The 18,879-nt window shown below is 47.9% G+C and overlaps 1 protein-coding gene across 2 annotated transcripts; it reads left to right on the forward strand.

The window, feature by feature from the left end:
* The first annotated feature begins 137 nt into the window (after positions 1 to 137).
* Positions 138 to 18,775, forward strand: LOC120449362 (tetratricopeptide repeat protein 28). Of its 2 annotated transcripts, XM_039631777.1 has the most exons (8): positions 175 to 260; positions 1,172 to 1,267; positions 5,323 to 5,514; positions 9,744 to 11,813; positions 11,892 to 13,059; positions 13,122 to 14,805; positions 14,868 to 15,637; positions 15,696 to 18,775. In XM_039631777.1, the coding sequence occupies exons 3-8, from the start codon at positions 5,371 to 5,373 to the stop codon at positions 17,429 to 17,431; spliced, it is 7,572 nt and encodes a 2,523-aa protein (XP_039487711.1). In that variant the 5' UTR covers positions 175 to 260; positions 1,172 to 1,267; positions 5,323 to 5,370; the 3' UTR covers positions 17,432 to 18,775. The 2 variants fall into 2 exon arrangements, with proteins under 2 accessions (XP_039487712.1, XP_039487711.1); XM_039631778.1 differs by lacking the exon at positions 1,172 to 1,267 and having other exon boundaries at positions 138 to 260.
* The last annotated feature ends 104 nt before the right edge of the window (positions 18,776 to 18,879 follow it).

Genomic DNA, 18,879 nt, shown 5'->3' on the forward strand with positions numbered 1-18,879 from the left:
ATTTTAGCTTAAGATCGTTGGTAAAATGCATCAATGTTTTTTTCGGTGTATCAAACCATCTGGCAACATGCCGATCGTGCAGTGTGACCAGGCAGCACCACTTGTTATTGGATTTTGTGGCGCCACATAGCTGTGTACCTGTTTTCAAGCCGCTCTCTCGATTTGAGCCACGATTTTCTCGCCACAGTTGAATTTTGCATGCGGCTCGTACAACATCTGAACAACAAACGCGGATTCCGTCTCGAGCAACAACAAAAACAGTGAGTGTGTGTGTTGGTGTTCGTGTGTGAGTGTGCGTAGCGGTGGATGTTGCAAATTTATTGCTCACCAGGCCAAAAAGAAAAGCGAAATGTTCGTGCAGTTGCTGAAAAATGCGGTCCAAAAACTTGGAAGATTTGCGGCAAATGGCCTTTGAACTCGACCACTGGCTTTGACATCTGTTCGCGATCGGGAATTTTCGAAACTCTCCTGCTCTCACTGTCCCTTAGTCGCTCTTTCGCTGTTTCGCTGTTTCGCTTTGGTGCAGAAAACCTGGCCAAAACCATTTTCCAACCGAATTTTTTGTTCAATTGTGCACTTGTGGCTGTTGGTACATTTTTTCCGATACGTTCTCGCTTTGGTGCATTCCTAAGTAAATGCTACTAATAACAAGAGGAAAAAAAGAGAAAAAAAAGGAAGGCAATCCGAAGATTGGCCGAAGAGGTGAAAAAAGTTGCCTGACTTGTTTGACCCGCGTTTGTGTTCCAGTGTGTGTGGTTGTGTGTGTGCGTGTGTGTGTGTGAGTGCGACTTCTCCTTCTGCTTTTTCCTCTTCTTCGGATTCTTGTTGTTGGCCAAGCCGTATTCTACATAAATTACTAACCAAAATGACACCAAAGAGCCATATAAATGTATTTTTAATTTATGCAACCTCCTCCGCCAAGCTGCATAAATCTGTAAAGTTATATAATGTGCAGCCAAAGGTTGCGAAAAATAAGCAAATAAGTGTTGCATATATAAGCCATTAATCATTTTGAGTGCGAAATTATTTTGAAAACCGTTCGTTACTCATTATTATTGACCCATTATCAACTTAATCGTTGAAAAATCGCCATCAAGTTTGCTCTAATTTCGTATAATTACCATTTTATGAGCCACATTTTCACCCATTACATTAATTCAATATAATTCAGCGGCAGCCTGTGATAAAACAAAGCGAGAAACAATAAAAAGGGGAAAAGAGAGTGGAGAACAAAGCAGAGATTTCCAGTCTCCAGCCACATTCCATGGTGAGCATGAATCCCCATAAATTCCCAAAGAAAGTCTTAACCGAAAATGCTTAAACTTGAAATTTATGTGACAATGGCATTAGGAATTCGAATCTCCAGCACGAAATAATTATATTAGATTTTATTTTCATTTAATAATTTGCATAATTGGGGCCTCGTTGGGATCGCAATGGGATACCTTGGGATCTTCCTCATCGCGGTGGGTCGTGCAGTCGGACTAACGGTGCCGTGTAGGGGTTACTTTTTGGTCGGATTTTACTACAATGACTTTTAACATGCATCGTAGCACGACACCATAAAAAAATAATGATGCTCATCTTTTTTAGTTTTCGGACTGCATATTTTATCTTAATTGGCTTTTCTTTTAAAGCTATAATTGTATTTAGGCTTATATCGTAATGTGAATTTTATGTTGAACTTTTAAAATTATTGTAGTAATTTTATTAATTATTTGCTGGTTTTAATACAGCCTAGATATTTGTTCCCGAATTCTAATTTTAAAATCAAGGTCAAGTTAGTTAAAACTAACCTATACTACTTCTATCATGCAGCACAGAACAATGCTGAAAGTATTTTCCATACCATTTTATTGAAATGGAGTTCCAAGGAAAAACAAAAGACTTAGGACACGAACTTGCGCTGGGTGGGCTGTGTTGGCCATAGAGTGGTAATGGGGCTAACGGTGTCCCAATGCCGGGAAGGAAGAGGAAGAGCCGGCCACTTTCTAGTCGAACTCGGTGCGCTTTAGTCTAATGATGTCAATTACATCGTGCCACTCGCATTTGCGGGCAACAAATGCATGCCTTGCTTATAAGGCGGCAACAATGCGGCTTGCCACAGAAACAACTGCAACTGCAACAAGTGGCTGCGACTTTGGCATCATTAAAATTGCTTTTCGTTTGGCCAGCCTGCATCTTTCTTCTCCTTCGTCCGCCTTGTTTCCTTTTTCTATTCAATGCTGTTTTCATGTTGTGGCAACTGGAAAATATGTATCTGCAGTCGTGTGTTTCCTTGCCAGCCAGCAATTTTAATGAGTTTTTCAGAAATTGTACAGCATGCCAGTTACGGCTGCGAAAACGCTATGCCTACGAAACAAAAAACATAAACACCTTTTAGACGCAACACATCTCATGTTGTGTGATTAATTTTGTTGCCGATTTGTCCGTTAACAAGTGTCCGATGTGTGGAAAAAGACGCGGCCATTTAGGGGGGAAAGTGACAACGATCAAAACCCTGGGAAATTTTGTTGGCTACAGTTTTCGGTTTCAGGGAAAGTGCCGTAAATCAAAACAAAAAATTTACAATTATTATGGTTTCCGTAGACAAATGACTAATATCAAGAAACTTCTGATTTATTGAATTCATTAAATTTATGTTGATTCCCTATACTTATGATAAGTACATTTTGTATATATTTATGCACAAAGGCATCCCACCAGTTGCCCTTAATCGCAAAATGTAATAAACATAATAATTTATGACTCAATTTCTGCACTGAGAACGCTCCAAATATATTTTTCGCCCTTTGCGGGCAAAGGAAAAGCATCGAAAAAAAAAATCTTTACCAAAATCGGTGCTGTCACGCCCACGTTTCATGCTCGGGGGTTTAATGGGACAGAATTTGGGGAAGGGACAGGACTGAGGCCTCTTTACGCCCAATTTGTCACACATTTCAACAGGTTACGAGATGGCTGAATCGGAGGAGGGGCATTGGGATGCAGTTGGTGCCGGAGCAGGGGCATTATCATCAAAAACCGTCCGAAGAAGACGTTGACGATGACGATGAACGCGGTCTGGCAGGAGGCCCTTAACGCGGATCAGGAGTTTGGGTATGGGTATGGGTATGGGTATGGGTATGGTATATGGGTCTGGGTAGGCGTTGTGGTGTGGAATATTTTGGGGCATACCTGGCGGGTCTCATGAAGCGTGAGGAATTTCTCCGATGCCCTCCTCCCCTTTCCGCGCCGTTCCAGTTCCTGATCGATTTCGTTTGGTGGTGTTCCTTGTTGTCCTTTCTAAGTGAAAAATTATGCAAAAATGTTTCACTTTAATAGCGGAAATCATTTATAGAAGTTGTAATAAACTCGCAGCATACCCGCTGCCCCCTTTGCAGCATCTGAACCATTGGTGGTCATGTTATTTTTTTCGGTTGATGCCGACGATCCCTCCTTCTCATCCATGTTGCCCAGGGCTGAGTTTTGTGCTCGTTAAACGACCGCCAACGTAGCCAAATGCAAGATTGTTGCAACACTTTGTTACTGTGACAGTGGCCTGGCCAGAAAGCGGGGTGTTGGTGATGGAGGAGATGGAGGTGGTGCTGGTGACGGTGGAGTTGATGCTGGCCCCTGCAAAGGAGCCTAAGTTAAGGCGAATTTAGTCAACGCTAATGACCTGACAAAAGGAATCCAAAGCGATTCTTGTTGGTGCTGCTGTCGTGGTGTTTGTTGACTTTTGGCGCAAATAAACTGTAAGGGTTCATTAGCTACAAAAAGAGATAAAATACAACGCATTACTCCTTGTTTGGAGCCATACAAAAGGATACCCTATTCAAATGATGTTCCAAAACAGCAAAATATTTGTTTCGTTAACTTTTTACTTGCAAAAAAAAACTTTCTATGACTTTATTTCCACGCACCTTAAAGAAATCACAAAAGACTTAAGGCACGAACTTGTCAGTTTTACAGGCAAAAAGTAACAGAAAACATAATCGACAGCGAAAAATTCGCCCATACGGATCCCTAGGTATCATAATCTAGCTTGTACAGAAAAACCAAAACACTGGCACATAAAAAGCTGGCACCAAGTACAATTATAAAACCATTAAGGCATCTAAATTATCCCATTTGCTATGAAACCGGGCGTCACAGCCGGACATTAAAACGCAGCAAAAACGAATGATAATTGTGCCAAAAACAAACAAAAAAAATAAAGAAAGAAATGGCGAGCAGGTAAAAACAACAACTTGAACCAATAAAAGTAATAAAAGCGAACTGTTACAAGTGCCGCCACACAGACGCTGACCAATTGATAAGCGCTTTATGACAACCACCTGAATGCATTACGGTTTATGACAATTTTTTATGCCTACTTGTGGGCAGTTTTGTCGACGATAGCAGCGAATTGAGAGCACAGCAATGGCCATAAAAATATAGCAGAGCGGACAATAATTGCCGGTGGTCAGTGCATTGTGCACTGAATAAAATTTGATTGTTGAAATTCCAAGCCCGCGCGACTCACTCATTACAATTCCATGCGAGCTGCACTGAATAATCAATTCAGCGGGGGGAACGCACCTTTCCAGGGATTCATGGATCCATGGTGACTGCGGTTTTCCTACGCCTGTCACTCAAGTCACTCTTGTTACAAGGCCTAACATTTCAATTAGGGCCGTGTATCTGTGCATCTGTGTATCTATGGCTTCTGCCCACCAACGGAAGCCCATTAAAAGACACGACGCACCATTGCCGCATGGTGAATGTATGAAATCACATCACTTTGGAGCCTGGGAGCTTCCGCCTATGAAGAACGCCTTAATTGATTTCGGTGCTTTTTAATTGCAGTCTCTTGTTTGCTTTTCGCAACTTTCTCTCTAGAAGGTGAGCCAATTAAATGATAACAAATTCGAAGGGAAGAGGCGGTTTTTCAATTCCGATGCTGTTGATAGGCAGGCGCCGCTGGCAAGTGAATGGCGCAATCAGAATCTCGCAACCCAAAGCCGACACCCAAACGCAAAAACCAAAGTGGAAACAGAGTTCTCACCGAAGTTGAGGCCACTGTGCGCCACGGCTTGTCTGTTTTCTGTGGGGGGAATTTCAGGGGAAGGGGGTCTGGGTATCGCACAAATTTATGGCCACATTCAATTGTCAAGTTTATGTGACTGCGGCTGAGGATCGGCCAATATTTGCATAAGAGGCGTCCCTTGATTCCCTAGAATTCCCCCAGCATTTGAAAGTCTCATTGTCAGGGGCTTTTTGCTTTTGTTTCGCTTTATTTTCTGTATTTATATAGCTGCTCTATAAACAAAAAAACACCATTTACTCCTCTTTTGTTTGCAGAGATACGAAGATCAGAGGGCGACCTAATGATTCCTCGCTGGCACACAAATGACGAATTATGAGAACATTATAAATTTGCCATTAAACTTTAATGCAAATAATCACGCCGCTGGTAATAATGAGAACAATGCCAAAATTGCCATCGTTGGCGAGCAGCTGCTGAATAAGATGTCGCAGCGGGATTTCTCCGAGGTAAGTCGAAAGGCGAAATGAAATCGTATTATTGTTTAATTATTGTATTTGACTGCGACCGTACCATACCAACTCAGCACCTCCCCTTGGCCCCAACTATCGAAAAACATGTTTGCCAGCCATGTATTTCCAGTTTGCAGTTCAAACACCATGACAATTATTTATGGCCTTCAAAAGTATAAAACTTAATCAGGCATTACGCGCGCCGAAAACTTTTTCAACAAAAAGCGATGAGATGAGGCAGTGGAAATGTATAAGAAAAAAGCGAGTCTGTGCTTTTTGAACAGGAAGAAAATAAAGAAAAAAAAACAATCAGGGGCAATAATCAAAATGATGGCAAAATGATTTCAATGTTGATTAACTCAGCGGCAAGACTACAAAAGGGCTTAGCTACAAGGGCCAAATTAAACAAAAGCCCAGCCGAGCGGGGAGATAAAAATGCCAAAACGCAAAACCTCAAGCGATTGCGAATGGCTCTGACACTGACTCCGACTCCAACTCCAACTCCTCTGACCCTGACTCCCATTCCCTGGGCCCTTTCATCATATTCCGCGCTGTCATGTCATGGGCAAGAACAAAAAAAAGATCCAACAACTTGAGGAACAGACGACAACGTCAACGATGTTGGATAAGTTTCAGACTCTGTCCCCGCAACGGACTCCAGACCAGAATTCGGAATCCAGGGATCAGGGAGTTGGGAGTCCAGCATCCAGATCGAGACCCCTGCGGCCTGTCTCGCCGTCTGTCCGACTGACTGACTGGCATTCGAGTGTCCCTTTTCGCCAGCTAGACGGACGATAGGAAGTTACCATTCCCCTACCCATTCCCAATCCCAATCCCATACCCGATTCCGTTCCCCACAGATTCTACAATCAGAGAAGCGTGGCCAGGAATTTAGGGTTGCTGGGCAGCAAAGTGGGGGAATCAGCAGCTAAATGAGTGCATAAATTCCAGACTAATGTCAATTTCGATTAAGTCTAAACAGACAAATATTTAAAGCTTACCCTCTGATGCTCATATAAAATAAAATCTCCAGTTTAAGTTTGCCTTTATTGCAAAGATATCTGACTTCTCCATAATAATATTATAAATGCGACTCAAGCTTGTTCCTAATATACTTTTATGTTTGTTTTATAATTATGTTTAAATGAAGCTAGTAAAGCTAGTGTATAGAGCTGCAGCCTTTGAGATTATTAAGTAGCCAACAATTTATATTAAGACCATATATTATATTATACACATAAAGCGGTATCTAATAAAATGAAAAGTTTAATGCCTGGATTTAATTTCCTAGCGGCCCACTTCCTGCCCACTCTGCAATGGGATAATCGCGGATTAGGAGCTGCTTTTAAAGGGGAAGAGATTCAGAGTCAAGCTCAGCCCGCAGCTAATTATTTTATTACGCGTTAAATTGCAACAAAATTCTCGAGTTGAGCGCAAAACATGCCAATGTGCGCCACCAGCAATCGTGAAATTGTTCGCATTCCAATGCGGCTGACTTTATCGATGCTCCTCCAGCCTCTGGGGCTAACACACATATACCAACTTACTCAACCATATAGGAGTATATGGAAGAAACCAACACATACTAGCCCGTTTTGGTTCCAGGCGGCAGCCCGAGTGCATCTATGGGTGCCACTTTTTGTCTTACTGAGCGCTCGCTCACTTTATTTTCCCTATTTTTTTTTTCTGCTCTTTTTGCTTTAGCTGCTGGGCGGACAGCCAGGAAAACGGCGACCAGTTCTCGAATCGCAGGTTTTTCTCTTGCATTCCTGAATTCCAACCGCCGACTTCCTTTCTCTACCCGCTTTTCTCCCTTTCTCATTGCATAAAATTCTTGTTCGTCTTTGGTTGGCCAAAGTTGCTGTTGCAGTTGCTGTTGCTGTTGGCCATGTTGCTGCGGCAACTGCAACTGCAACTGCTGCTGCAACTGCTGCTGCCAATTTAGCTGGAATTGGCGAAGCGAGATAGCCAGACTATCACTTTACATGACTTCTCTATGTGCCATTTGGGCGCCAATTCCTAAATTGACATACAGCACGGTGTGCAACACAAACGGAGCGAAAGGGCAGAAAATCCAGAAACAGATCCACTGTGATTTTGTACCCTCTGGAAAGGAAAGAAAGAAAGGTAGTTAATTAGGAGATACAAATACAGAAAAGTGCCTATAGTGATCTTATTACAGATCCGCAGTTCTTCCAGCAAGGGAATGAAATGCCTTGAGGCAAATTTGAAATTGATATGGTCAATAAAAGCGGTAGTCAGTTACTTAAAGAAAACTTAAATTATTAGAAAACCAGTTTTTAAGCTTTTTAAGGATGTTTTTACGATGTTTTAGTTCATTTATAAATATTACTGGGTTTCTAAGGCTTAAACCTTAATATAGATGCTAAAACATAGAAAGCTCTTACTCTGAAGCCATACTTGCTTTAAAGTTATGTCTACCATCTGTCATCGCTGGATGGCGGAATACTCCTTCTTAGTCCGCATTCCCACAGTCTGAGCTTATCCCTATCCCAAGCCATCGACATTCCGGCTCAAGTTCGGCCTAACTCTGTCGGACTGACTGCTATTACTATTATTATTTTAGTCAAAGTGATAACATCTGCGCTAATGCCATTCCGCCAGAATTCCCAGAGCGGCGCTCCCAACCGCCGGAGATCGTCTTCGTTGGCCATTTGGAGGGCATGTTCCTCACTGTGCGTGTTATTTGACTTTGACCATTGGCAGCAGACCCGCCATATCATGTCTGCGAGATCTACTCGGCTAGCACCGCCAACGCTCTGGAGATGAAGAGTCCAAGTTCTGTTTGGATACCCTTTGCAAAGGGTACTTTAGTTAAGTCCCCTTCTGACTTTTCCCTTTGTTATTTAAAGATTCTTATGTACACATTTCACTTTCAAAGACCACAATACTATACCAAGCCAGGGTATTTAGCAATTCGGTTCGCGAACGCTTTCCTTTTTTCGGTGTTTTTATTTTTTTGGAAACGCCCTCTTCATTTGGACCTTATCGCTGGGGCCAAGTCCGTTTTGGCCGGCATTTATAGGCAGCATAAAACGAAAATTGCGTTCTGCATCTGTCAGATACTTTGTAGCTGGCTGATTTATTCGGAGCTCGGAGAGGTTTTGCGGCCAAAAAGGGCAATCTAGGCAAGACTCACGCCTCGCCAGCTGGCCACGTTTGCCATCAAGGACTGGCCAACTGGGACTCGGTCGCCGTTTCAGAGCTGGCCTAATGCATTTGCATACTCATTGCATTTAATTGCTTCAAAAAATATGTAAAAATTTCCACGTCGTTGTCACGGTCTCGTCGCTCAACGTCCCGGCGAGTTGTGGATGTGGATGTGGCCGTGACCATGGCCATCGGTGGCCTATGCCAAAAAAGGCCAAAGCTCCACAGCCCAACAGCTACTCAGCTAGTAAGCTACTGATTCACCCGTAGCATAGTCGTAGTCGTGGCTCTGTTCAGTTCAGTTCAGTGTAGTTCTTGGGCCACGAATTCGTGGAATTGCTTCCGCATTTGATGGCCTGGCCAGCGAACAGGATCGGGAGCTGGGAGCTGTGAGCTGTGAGCTGTGAGCAGTGCGAGCTGTGAACAGCAGTTGGCCGGGAAACGTGACTCGGTGGCCGCATACCTGTGTTCCGAGGGCAGGCGACTTGACTTGGCCGCCAAGCTGGTGCGTCGGCATTTAACATAATTACAACCCACCGACGACCGCACTGTGGGTCAGTCAGTAGGGACTTACCTGGAAAGAAAGGTTCTACGGAATAACTTTAGGATTAGGCACATTGGATAATAAACAAGGCAGGGTAATTTAAAAATCATTAAACATCTTTTTTGGTTCCAACCAAAATATACATAAGTTGGTTTCGTCACAACGTGAACTGCCGTTCAAAGTGATTCCAGTTGATCAAGTATCTTCAGTTTTCTCCTCTGAAATATGCATCTCAAGCCCACTGTTCTTTCCAATAACAGCGGCAGATGTGCAATCATACAGACTCTTCCCTCACTTCTGCAAATCCCCACCTGGCGCTCCCTGCACCGTCTGCTCCTCCACTTTTGTACAGTTGTGTTTATTGCTCTACTTAGGCCATCGCATTGTGGAATGCTACTCAGCCCAGTAATTTGGCCCTAATCAATGCTAACTCTAATCGGCTACACGTAGAGAAAATATCAACTTGTGCCATCTTTTTCATCACCTTACTTGAAATCCTTTTATTTCACAGAATGAGCCGGAATGCACGCCGGAGTTGCCCGCTGCTAACCGCGCCCTCTTCCTGGAGAAGGTGCGTCAATCGAATGCCGCCTGCCAGAGCGGTGACTTTGCCACGGCCGTGCTGCTCTACACGGATGCACTGCAGCTGGATCCGGGCAACCACATTCTGTACAGCAATCGATCGGCTGCTCTGCTGAAACAGGGCCAATTTACGGCCGCCTTGCAGGATGCGACGCAGGCAAAGGACTTGTGTCCGCAGTGGCCAAAGGCGTACTTTCGCCAGGGCGTGGCACTGCAGTGCCTTGGTCGTTATGGTGAAGCGCTGGCTGCTTTTGCCTCCGGATTGGCCCAGGAGCCGAGCAACAAGCAGCTGATGGGCGGCCTGGTCGAAGCCTCCCTAAAGAGTCCTTTGCGTGCGGCACTGGAGCCCACGTTGCAGCAATTGCGCACCATGCAGTTGCAGGAGTCGCCGTTTGTGGTCAGCTCTGTGGTGGGTCAGGAGCTGCTTCAGGCTACGCAGTATCCGGCGGCGGTAACTGTTCTGGAGGCTGCTCTTCGCATCGGCAGTTGCTCCCTGAAACTGCGAGGCTCGGTATTCAGCGCCTTGAGTTCCGCGCACTGGGCCCTGAATCAGTTGGATCAGGCCATTGGCTATATGCAGCAGGATCTGGCGGTGGCCAAATCCTTGGGAGACACCGCTGGCGAGTGTCGGGCCCATGGCAATCTGGGCTCGGCCTACTTTAGTCAAGGCGCCCACAAGGAGGCACTAACAGCGCATCGCTACCAACTCGTCCTGGCGATGAAGTGCAAGGATACACAGGCGGCAGCGGCAGCCTTGACGTCACTGGGACACGTGTACACGGCTAGCGGAGATTATCCCAATGCCCTGGCCTCCCACAAACAGTGTGTGCAGCTGTTCAAGCAACTGGGAGATCGATTGCAGGAGGCTCGCGAGATTGGCAACGTGGGAGCGGTGTACTTGGCACTCGGAGAATGTGAAGCCGCCTTGGACTGCCATTCGCAGCACCTAAGATTGGCACGCAAGCTGCACGACCAGGTGGAAGAGGCTAGGGCGTACTCCAATCTGGGCTCTGCTCATCACCAGCGGCGTCAGTTCACCCAGGCGGCAGCCTGTCACGAGCAGGTACTCCGGATTGCTCAAGCTCTGGGAGATCGATCCATGGAGGCGGCTGCCTACGCGGGCTTGGGTCATGCGGCGCGTTGTGCCGGTGATGCCAGTGCCTCCAAGAGGTTCCACGAACGTCAGTTGGCCATGGCACTGGCAGCGCGGGATAAGCTGGGCGAGGGCAGAGCGTGCTCCAATCTCGGCATTGTCTACCAGATGCTTGGCTCCCACGATGCCGCTTTGAAGCTGCACCAGGCTCATCTGGGGATTGCCCGCTCCCTGGGCGATAGAACGGGCATGGGAAAGGCTTACGGGAACATGGCCAGAATGGCACACATGGCTGGATCGTACGAGGCGGCAGTGAAGTACCACAAACAGGAACTGGCCATCAATCAGGCGATGAACGATCGCAGTGCCGAGGCGGCCACACATGGTAATCTGGCGGTGGCCTATCAGGCACTGGGTGCCCATGATGCAGCCTTGACCCACTATCGAGCGCATCTGGCCACCGCAAGAGCCTTGAAGGATACCGCTGGAGAGGCATGTGCCCTGCTTAACCTGGGCAACTGCCTGAGTGGCAGACAGGAGTACGAGGAGGCGGTGCCTCACTACGAGAGTTACCTGATGCTCGCCCAGGAACTGGGTGACGTGGCCGCAGAGGGCAAGGCATGTCATCTGCTCGGCTACGCTCACTTCTCGCTGGGAAACTATCGGGCGGCTGTGAGATACTACGACCAGGATCTGGCCCTGGCCAAGGATGCCCAGCATCGACCCAACATGGGCAGGGCCTACTGCAATCTGGGACTCGCTCATCTCGCCCTGGGGCACACTGCTGCCGCCTTGGAGTGTCAGCAGCTGTTTCTAGCGGTGGCCCATGCCACCAACCAACTGCCAGCCAAGTTTCGGGCATTGGGAAACATTGGTGATATCCTCATACGAACGGGATCATATGAGGTAAAGTACATGCCATTTAAAAGATTCCCCTGATCCCTTCTCTGATCTTTCCCATTTATTTTCCTTCTTCCTCTCTAGGAGGCCATTAAGTTGTATCAACGTCAGTTGGCTTTAGCCAGAGCTGCTGGAGATCGTTCCATGGAAGCAGCTGCCTGTGGAGCTCTGGGACTGGCCCACAGACTGATGCGACGTTGGGACAAGGCATTGGGTCATCACACCCAGGAGTTGACACTGCGCCAAGAGCTCGGCGACTTGTCCGGCGAGTGTCGTGCCCATGGCCACTTGGGAGCCGTGCACATGGCTCTCTGCAGCTGGACGAATGCGGTGAAGTGCTACCAGGAGCAATTGGAGCGCGCTCAGGAGCAAAGGGATGCTGCAGTGGAGGCTCAAGCGCACGGGAATCTAGGCATTGCTCGTCTAAACATGGCCCACTATGAGGCGGCCATTGGCTGCCTGGAGGCGCAATTGGGAACCCTGGAACGCGTCTCCTTGCCCTCCACTCAAGCGGATCGTGCGCGAGCGCTGGGACATTTGGGTGATTGCTATGCCGCTCTGGGAGATTATGAGGAGGCGCTGAAGTGTCACGACCGTCAGCTTCAGCTGGCCTTGGGTTTGACCAGCCATCGGGATCAGGAGCGCGCCTATCGAGGATTGGGTCAGGCCAGAAGAGCGCTGGGTCAGTTGCCCGCCGCTCTTGTTTGCCTCGAGAAGCGCCTGGTGGTTGCCCACGAACTGCACAGTCCAGAGATCAAAGCATTAGCCTATGGTGACTTGGGTCACGTCCATGCCGCTCTCGGGAATCATGCCCAGGCCTTGAACTGCCTGGAGCATCAGCGTGAGTTGGCGCAGGGTCTGCAGGATCGAGCCCTGGAATCGGATGCCATGTGTGCCCTTGGACAGGTGCAGCAGCGAATGGGGCAGCATGCGCAAGCATTGGAGCTGCACCGGCAGGATCTGGAGATTTGTACGGAACTCTCTGCTCCCGCCCTACAAGCGAGAGCTTTGAGTAATCTTGGATCCGTCCAGGAATCCCTGGGCCAGCAGGCAGAAGCGCTCAAGTGCTACGAACGGCAATTGGAGTTGAGTACGGATCGCCTGGCAAAGGCGTTGGCGTGCCTGGCATTGGGCAGGGTTCATCATCAGCTGGAGCAGCACAATCAAGCGGTGGACTATCTGCGGCAAGGATTAGCCAGTGCTCAGACCACGGGAAAGTCAGAGGAGGAAGCCAAGATAAGACATCAATTAGGTAAGTGGGAAATAGAAGTGATTTTAAATAACTTTTAACCAATCTGTGGATTCCCGCCGTAGGTCTTGCCCTTCGATCCTCTGGCGATGCCGAAGGAGCGCACATTCAACTGGAGACTGCCGCCCAGCTGCTGGAGTCCGTGCGCCATGAACAGCGAAGTCCGGAGACCCGGCAGGCTCTCTACGATCTACAGACCAGTTGCTATCAGCTGCTTCAAGTACTCCTGGTGGCACTGAATCGCAATGAGGATGCACTGGTGGCCGCCGAGCGATGCAAGGCGCGTGGCGGAGCAGATGCCGTGAGCGGAGAGGGCGCCAAGGTTCCGTTGGCCGACAGCGAGACCATTCAAGAGACGGTGGACCGTGGTCGCAGTACCGTACTTTACTACAGCTTGGCTGGGGATCAACTCTTCACCTGGCTGCTGGAACCCCATGTTGGCATTGTACGCTTCCATGCAACCAAGATCGATGCCCATAGCCTGCAGCTTCCTTTGTCCCTCAGTGAGCAAGAGGAGGAGGAGGAGGATCTGGAGATGGAGAGGGAACTCAAGCTAAACAGGGATCAGAATCAGGAGCAGACTGAAGACCAGGGGACATCCAACAAAGCGAATCGATTACTGGAACGGTATATGAGCTTGGTAAGGGATAATCTGGGTGTGAACTCCCAGAGTCTCCTTCACGAAGGCGACGGCAGTGGATGGCGTGCCAGCACGGAACAACTGCTGGAGGATCTCCCAGGAGCTGGAGGTTCCGGCGGAGGAGGCTTTCTACGCATGGTGAGCCGCAATCAACTGCTCAACTCCTCGAACTACTCGCTGAGTTCGCTTTTCTCGGTGGGATCAGTTGGTGGCTCAGTGGCCAGTCTGCAAGGCTCAACGAGATCCGTTGGCAGTCGCAGTTCCCGGCGAGCGCCCGGTTTGCCGATCTGGCGAGGACCATCCTGCCTGCACATTCTGTACAATCTGCTGTTAGCGCCATTTGATGATCTCTTGCCAGCTGGAGAAGCAGATACCAACCGACAGGGCAGAAGGGAGTTGGTCCTGGTACTAGATAGTTCGCTATATCTGGTTCCATTTGCCATTCTGAGAGCAGCTCAAGAGGATGGAGAATATTTGTGTGAGAGGTGTGCAATTCTCACAGCTCCCTCACTGCAATCAATGCGCAGTCGTCCGAGAATCAGACGGGATCGAGCTCGTCCACCCAAGGCTCTTGTGGTTGGAGGACCTCGTATACCGGCCAATCTCGCTGAGCTCTGGGGTTGGGCTGGAGCTGAATCGCCTGCAGCCTTGCAGGAGGCCGCCATGGTGGCGGATATGCTGCAGGCCACCGCCCTGGCCGGTTCCAATGCCACCAAGGAATCAGTGCTGGCGGAGCTCCCCTCCGCCGAGTGCGTCCACTTTGCGGCGAATATCAGCTGGCAGCTGGGTGCAGTGGTGCTGAGTCCCGGCGATGTGGTTACGGCTGAACAGCCGGAGCAAAAGGAGCCGCACGAGCCCCAAATGACTGATTTCACGTTGGCAGCTGGAGAATTGCGACAACTGCGTTTGAGTGCCCGTCTGGTGGTGTTGAGTTCATATCACTCCGTGGAACCTATCACCGGAGATGGGGTGGCACAACTGGCAGGCGGTTGGCTTTTAGCCGGAGCCGGAGTCGTGCTTATTTCGCTGTGGCCCGTGCCGGAAACAGCGGCCAAGATTCTACTGCGCGCCTTCTACTCCGCCTTGTTGCAGGGCGCACGAGCAGCCCGGTAAGTAATTATCCAATCTCACAAATAGAATTGAAAAACTAATGACTTTCGATTGTTTTTAGCGCCCTGGCGGAAGCCATGCAAACTGTGCAGCACACCAAGCACTTTGCCCATCCGGCTAACTGGGCCGGTTTTCTACTGGTGGGCAGCAATATCCGGCTATCGAACAAGGTGGCCATGGGCCATGCCCTTTGCGAACTCCTCCGAACTCCAGAGCGTTGTCGCGATGCGCTGCGCGTCTGTCTGCATCTGGTGGAAAAGAGTTTGCAGCGGATTCACCGCGGCCAGAAGAACGCCATGTACACCACGCAGCAGAGCATAGAGAATAAGGCTGGACCCGTGGCGGGCTGGAAAGATCTGCTGATGGCAGTGGGCTTCCGCGTCGAGCCGGCCGCTAATGGGATTCCGGCCAGCGTTTTCTTTCCCCAAGCGGATCCCGAGGAACGACTGGCCCAGTGCTCAGCCAGTCTCCAGGCACTTCTTGCCCTGACGCCGGCCACTCTCCAAGCTCTGGGCAAATTGGTCCATGTGAATAGTGCCGAGTATGCGGGCGACATCATTGCAGTGGTGCGCAATATCCTGGCCCAGTTTCCGGGCTCCAATCCCGCCAATAGTTCAAGTTCCACCAAATCGGATGCCATCGCCGAGACTTGCTTCATTGAGATGCCGCTGAGTGTAAGACTCTGGAGGGTAGCCGGGTGCCATGAACTGCTCGCCTCCGTGGGCTTTGATCTTACGGAGGTGGGTGCGGATCAAGTGATCCTGCGCACCGGAAAACAGGCCAATCGCCGGCAGTGCCAGTTTGTCTTGCAGGCGCTCCTCGCCTTGTTTGGTAAGTAAGGTTACCTATTGGCCATTATGATGATAATAATGTGACTTCTCCACTTTAGACACCCGTGAGGCGCCCAAAAACCTGGGATTGGATCGAGACTCCGATCACAGCAGCAGCTGTGAGTCTCTGGCGGAACCGGAAATGGACGTGGCTACAATTCCACCCACGGCCAGCAGCACTCCCTCCGTAAATGGTGGTAACAAGGCACCATTGCCCTTGCATCCACGCAGTGCCTTCATCTCATATGTGCGACGTCGTGGGGAACCAGATGGCGGACGGACGGACGCCATTGGCGGTGCAGGAAGTGGCGCATTGGACTCCAGTCTGGCCAACACCACCGACAGTGAGCATTCCCTGTCGGATGGCTATGTCACTCAACCTGGCTTTGGTTTATCCAATCCGCGACTGGGCTATGCCAGCATGCGTGCGCCGGTGCGAGTTTCCCGACCTGGAGGTGGTGGCGAGAGCGATGCTGCCTTTACGCCCAGTCCACCAGTGACTGATCCAAGCTTATCACTGGCACTGGCTCATCAGACACGCATTAGGAGTCTCTACTCCCAGACCAGTTCAGCAGCAATAGTACCTCCTGCTTCCACGGCCCTGAATAGAAGACCCGATAGTTCCAGTTCGGCCAGCAGCACCACTGATTGGGAGGGATCTGGTCATGCTACGGTACTGAGACGTGGAGTAAGCACTGCAATCCCCCAGCAGCAGCCACCACTTCCGCCACCACGTCCACCAACCTTCCACAATTTGAGTGTGGGTGCGGGAGGACGCAGCAAACCCAAGATAAAATTGGGAAGTGCTCAGAGCTCGCTGGCTGCGCGGGTTAACAAAGAGCATGCTCTCTTTATGGACCGGCTGAGTGTAAGGACGGAGTTAAGTACACCTGGTAGTGGAAACGCCATGACCAATGGTTCTGCTGCAAGAAAACCCCTTGCTCTGCCCGAGGAGGAGGACGTATCCAATGTTGTCTTCAATCCATCCAGCTTGTATTTCTCACAGACGGACTCTGATCTGCTGAACGAACCGAAGCAGGAGGAGACTCCTCCCCCTTCCAAGTCAAGTACCAAGAGCCTGCAGGACAGCATGATGCGCCACATGAACCGCGAACTGACTCCAAGCATATCGGAAATGTATCACGACCGAAATGTGGGCTTAGGATTGGCTCCACCTCTTTCCAAGCTGCTCTTGAGTCCCAACTATGAGGAGCAGGAGGTGGTGTCCATAACCGAGGCCTGTCCACAGTCGGGTGCCAATCTCAAGACTCTGGTGGACGCTGTCAGCGAGTTGGAGCTGAGTGGCAGCTCATCTGGAGCTACAATGCCCACGGTGGTGGGTGGAGGAGCCAATGAAGTAGAGGGCACCTCGGCTACGTCCGTGGAGAACACATGCTCCATTTGTGGTGAGCCCGCCGACGTCATCTGCCGCTGCAAGGCGGTGACCATTCAGAAGAAGAGCATCCTTAAGCCCTGGCTTAGCAATGTGCCGGATAGCAGCTTGGTGCAGGCCAGCGAACTGACCACAGCCGATATATTGGAACGTCGCCTAGAGATTCACACAGCCGCGAGTTCCGAGCTCCGCTCAGGAGCTCCCTACTCCGTGGATCTTTCTCGACGTGATGAAGGCGATGGACGATCGGTAGCCGATTCCCAATGCAGCAGCAACTACAAACGAGTTTTGGCCAGTGCATCAGGAGGAACCCTAGGCCTGGCGGGCATTGGAAAAGGAGGCGAAGCGGAACCGCAAAGTGCTTCCTCGGGAGCAACCTGCTCATCTGCTCGCCTTGTCTAGAGCTACTCGATCCCTCGTTGTATTCAATATCTAACTATATTTATTTCGTTCATAGTCTTCATTAAACTGATTTAACGCATAACTTATATTCATAACCAAGCCACTGATTAAAATTTATTCAACTATTTGTGTAAGTCTACATTAAGGTGCCCCTAATTTAATAGGATTTATAGAATATGACTTAGCAAAAATAAACTGTTATACTGAATATCTGCAAATGAAAATGTTGTTTTATTTTAATATTACTAAAAAACCTGAAAAGAATTTTGCTCAAATCGCTAAAAAGTGATATCCCACTTAGTCACCTCTTCAATTAAATTTCTTCAAGGAAAACCAAATGAGTGCCACGTGTGAAAGCAGAGAATGTTTTCTGGGATTTGGTAACTAATGTAACTAATTTTATTTTGTTTTACTTAGTTTTTACAGGTTTTAATAATTTATCTTTTTGTATGATCTTTTTGTTTTATAATTTATTTAGTAATATAGCTGCAATAATATAGCTGCATTTGTTTGTTTTTGTTTCTTTTTTGTATATATATATAAATATGTATGGATCTTCACTTTACAATTCTTAAATGTTAACTACTCCAAATCTTGTGTTCTTTTTGTTTTTTTTTGTCGTTTCTGTGCCATTGAATATGCTTGCAAGACTCCTACAATAAACTTCCATAATTAGTATATAGCTACAATATATTTATATCAATGTGTATATGCAAAATGTGAAATAAAAAACTGTATTTAAAAATATGTTTACTTTGTGTTTCTCTTTTTGTTTAGCATAATTCACACATTTGTTTGCCATTCAATCAATCCACCGTAGCGGTTTGTTGGCCTTACATAATAGATCTTTTTAAATATTGTGTGTGTATTTAATGCTTTTTTTAGCGTATAATATTTGTATAAATTACTAATATAAATTAAGCACTCAAAATTGCAGCTGCTTCAAATGCTGGCATGACACACCCATCGATCGCTGTGCTGTGCTTTTGGGTTTGAGAGCAGCATCAAGTCATTCACATAATACCCATACAATTATTTCGTTATTTTTTATGCACTTTTTACAAAAATGTTATCTCCCACCCACGTAATACTCTAGTCATAGCAAAATAATAAATAATGAGTAGCAGTTAGTTGTTACGCAAAGCTGCTGGCTAGGCTAACACAAACAGGGACTACAAAAAGCGAAATCTAGGCATTGGCGTGATTCGTTTTCCATTTTATTTTAGCTAAAAAGTTGAAAGCAGCAAGCATATATATAAACCGTACATAGTTCAATTGCGGCTGGAAGTAAATACATTTAAATAATATTAGGCGTATCTATTGCGTAGAGTGTCAAACTGTGGTGTTAAAAGAAAACTATCTCCGAATCCATTTGTACAGTACTCTCGAATATATGAACGCTCTATTCGTCTATCCTTAATCGTTTTTCTATACTAATTTATGTACCT

The sequence above is a fragment of the Drosophila santomea genome, chromosome 3L (assembly GCF_016746245.2).
Source record: "Drosophila santomea strain STO CAGO 1482 chromosome 3L, Prin_Dsan_1.1, whole genome shotgun sequence".
NCBI lineage: Eukaryota > Metazoa > Arthropoda > Insecta > Diptera > Drosophilidae > Drosophila > Drosophila santomea.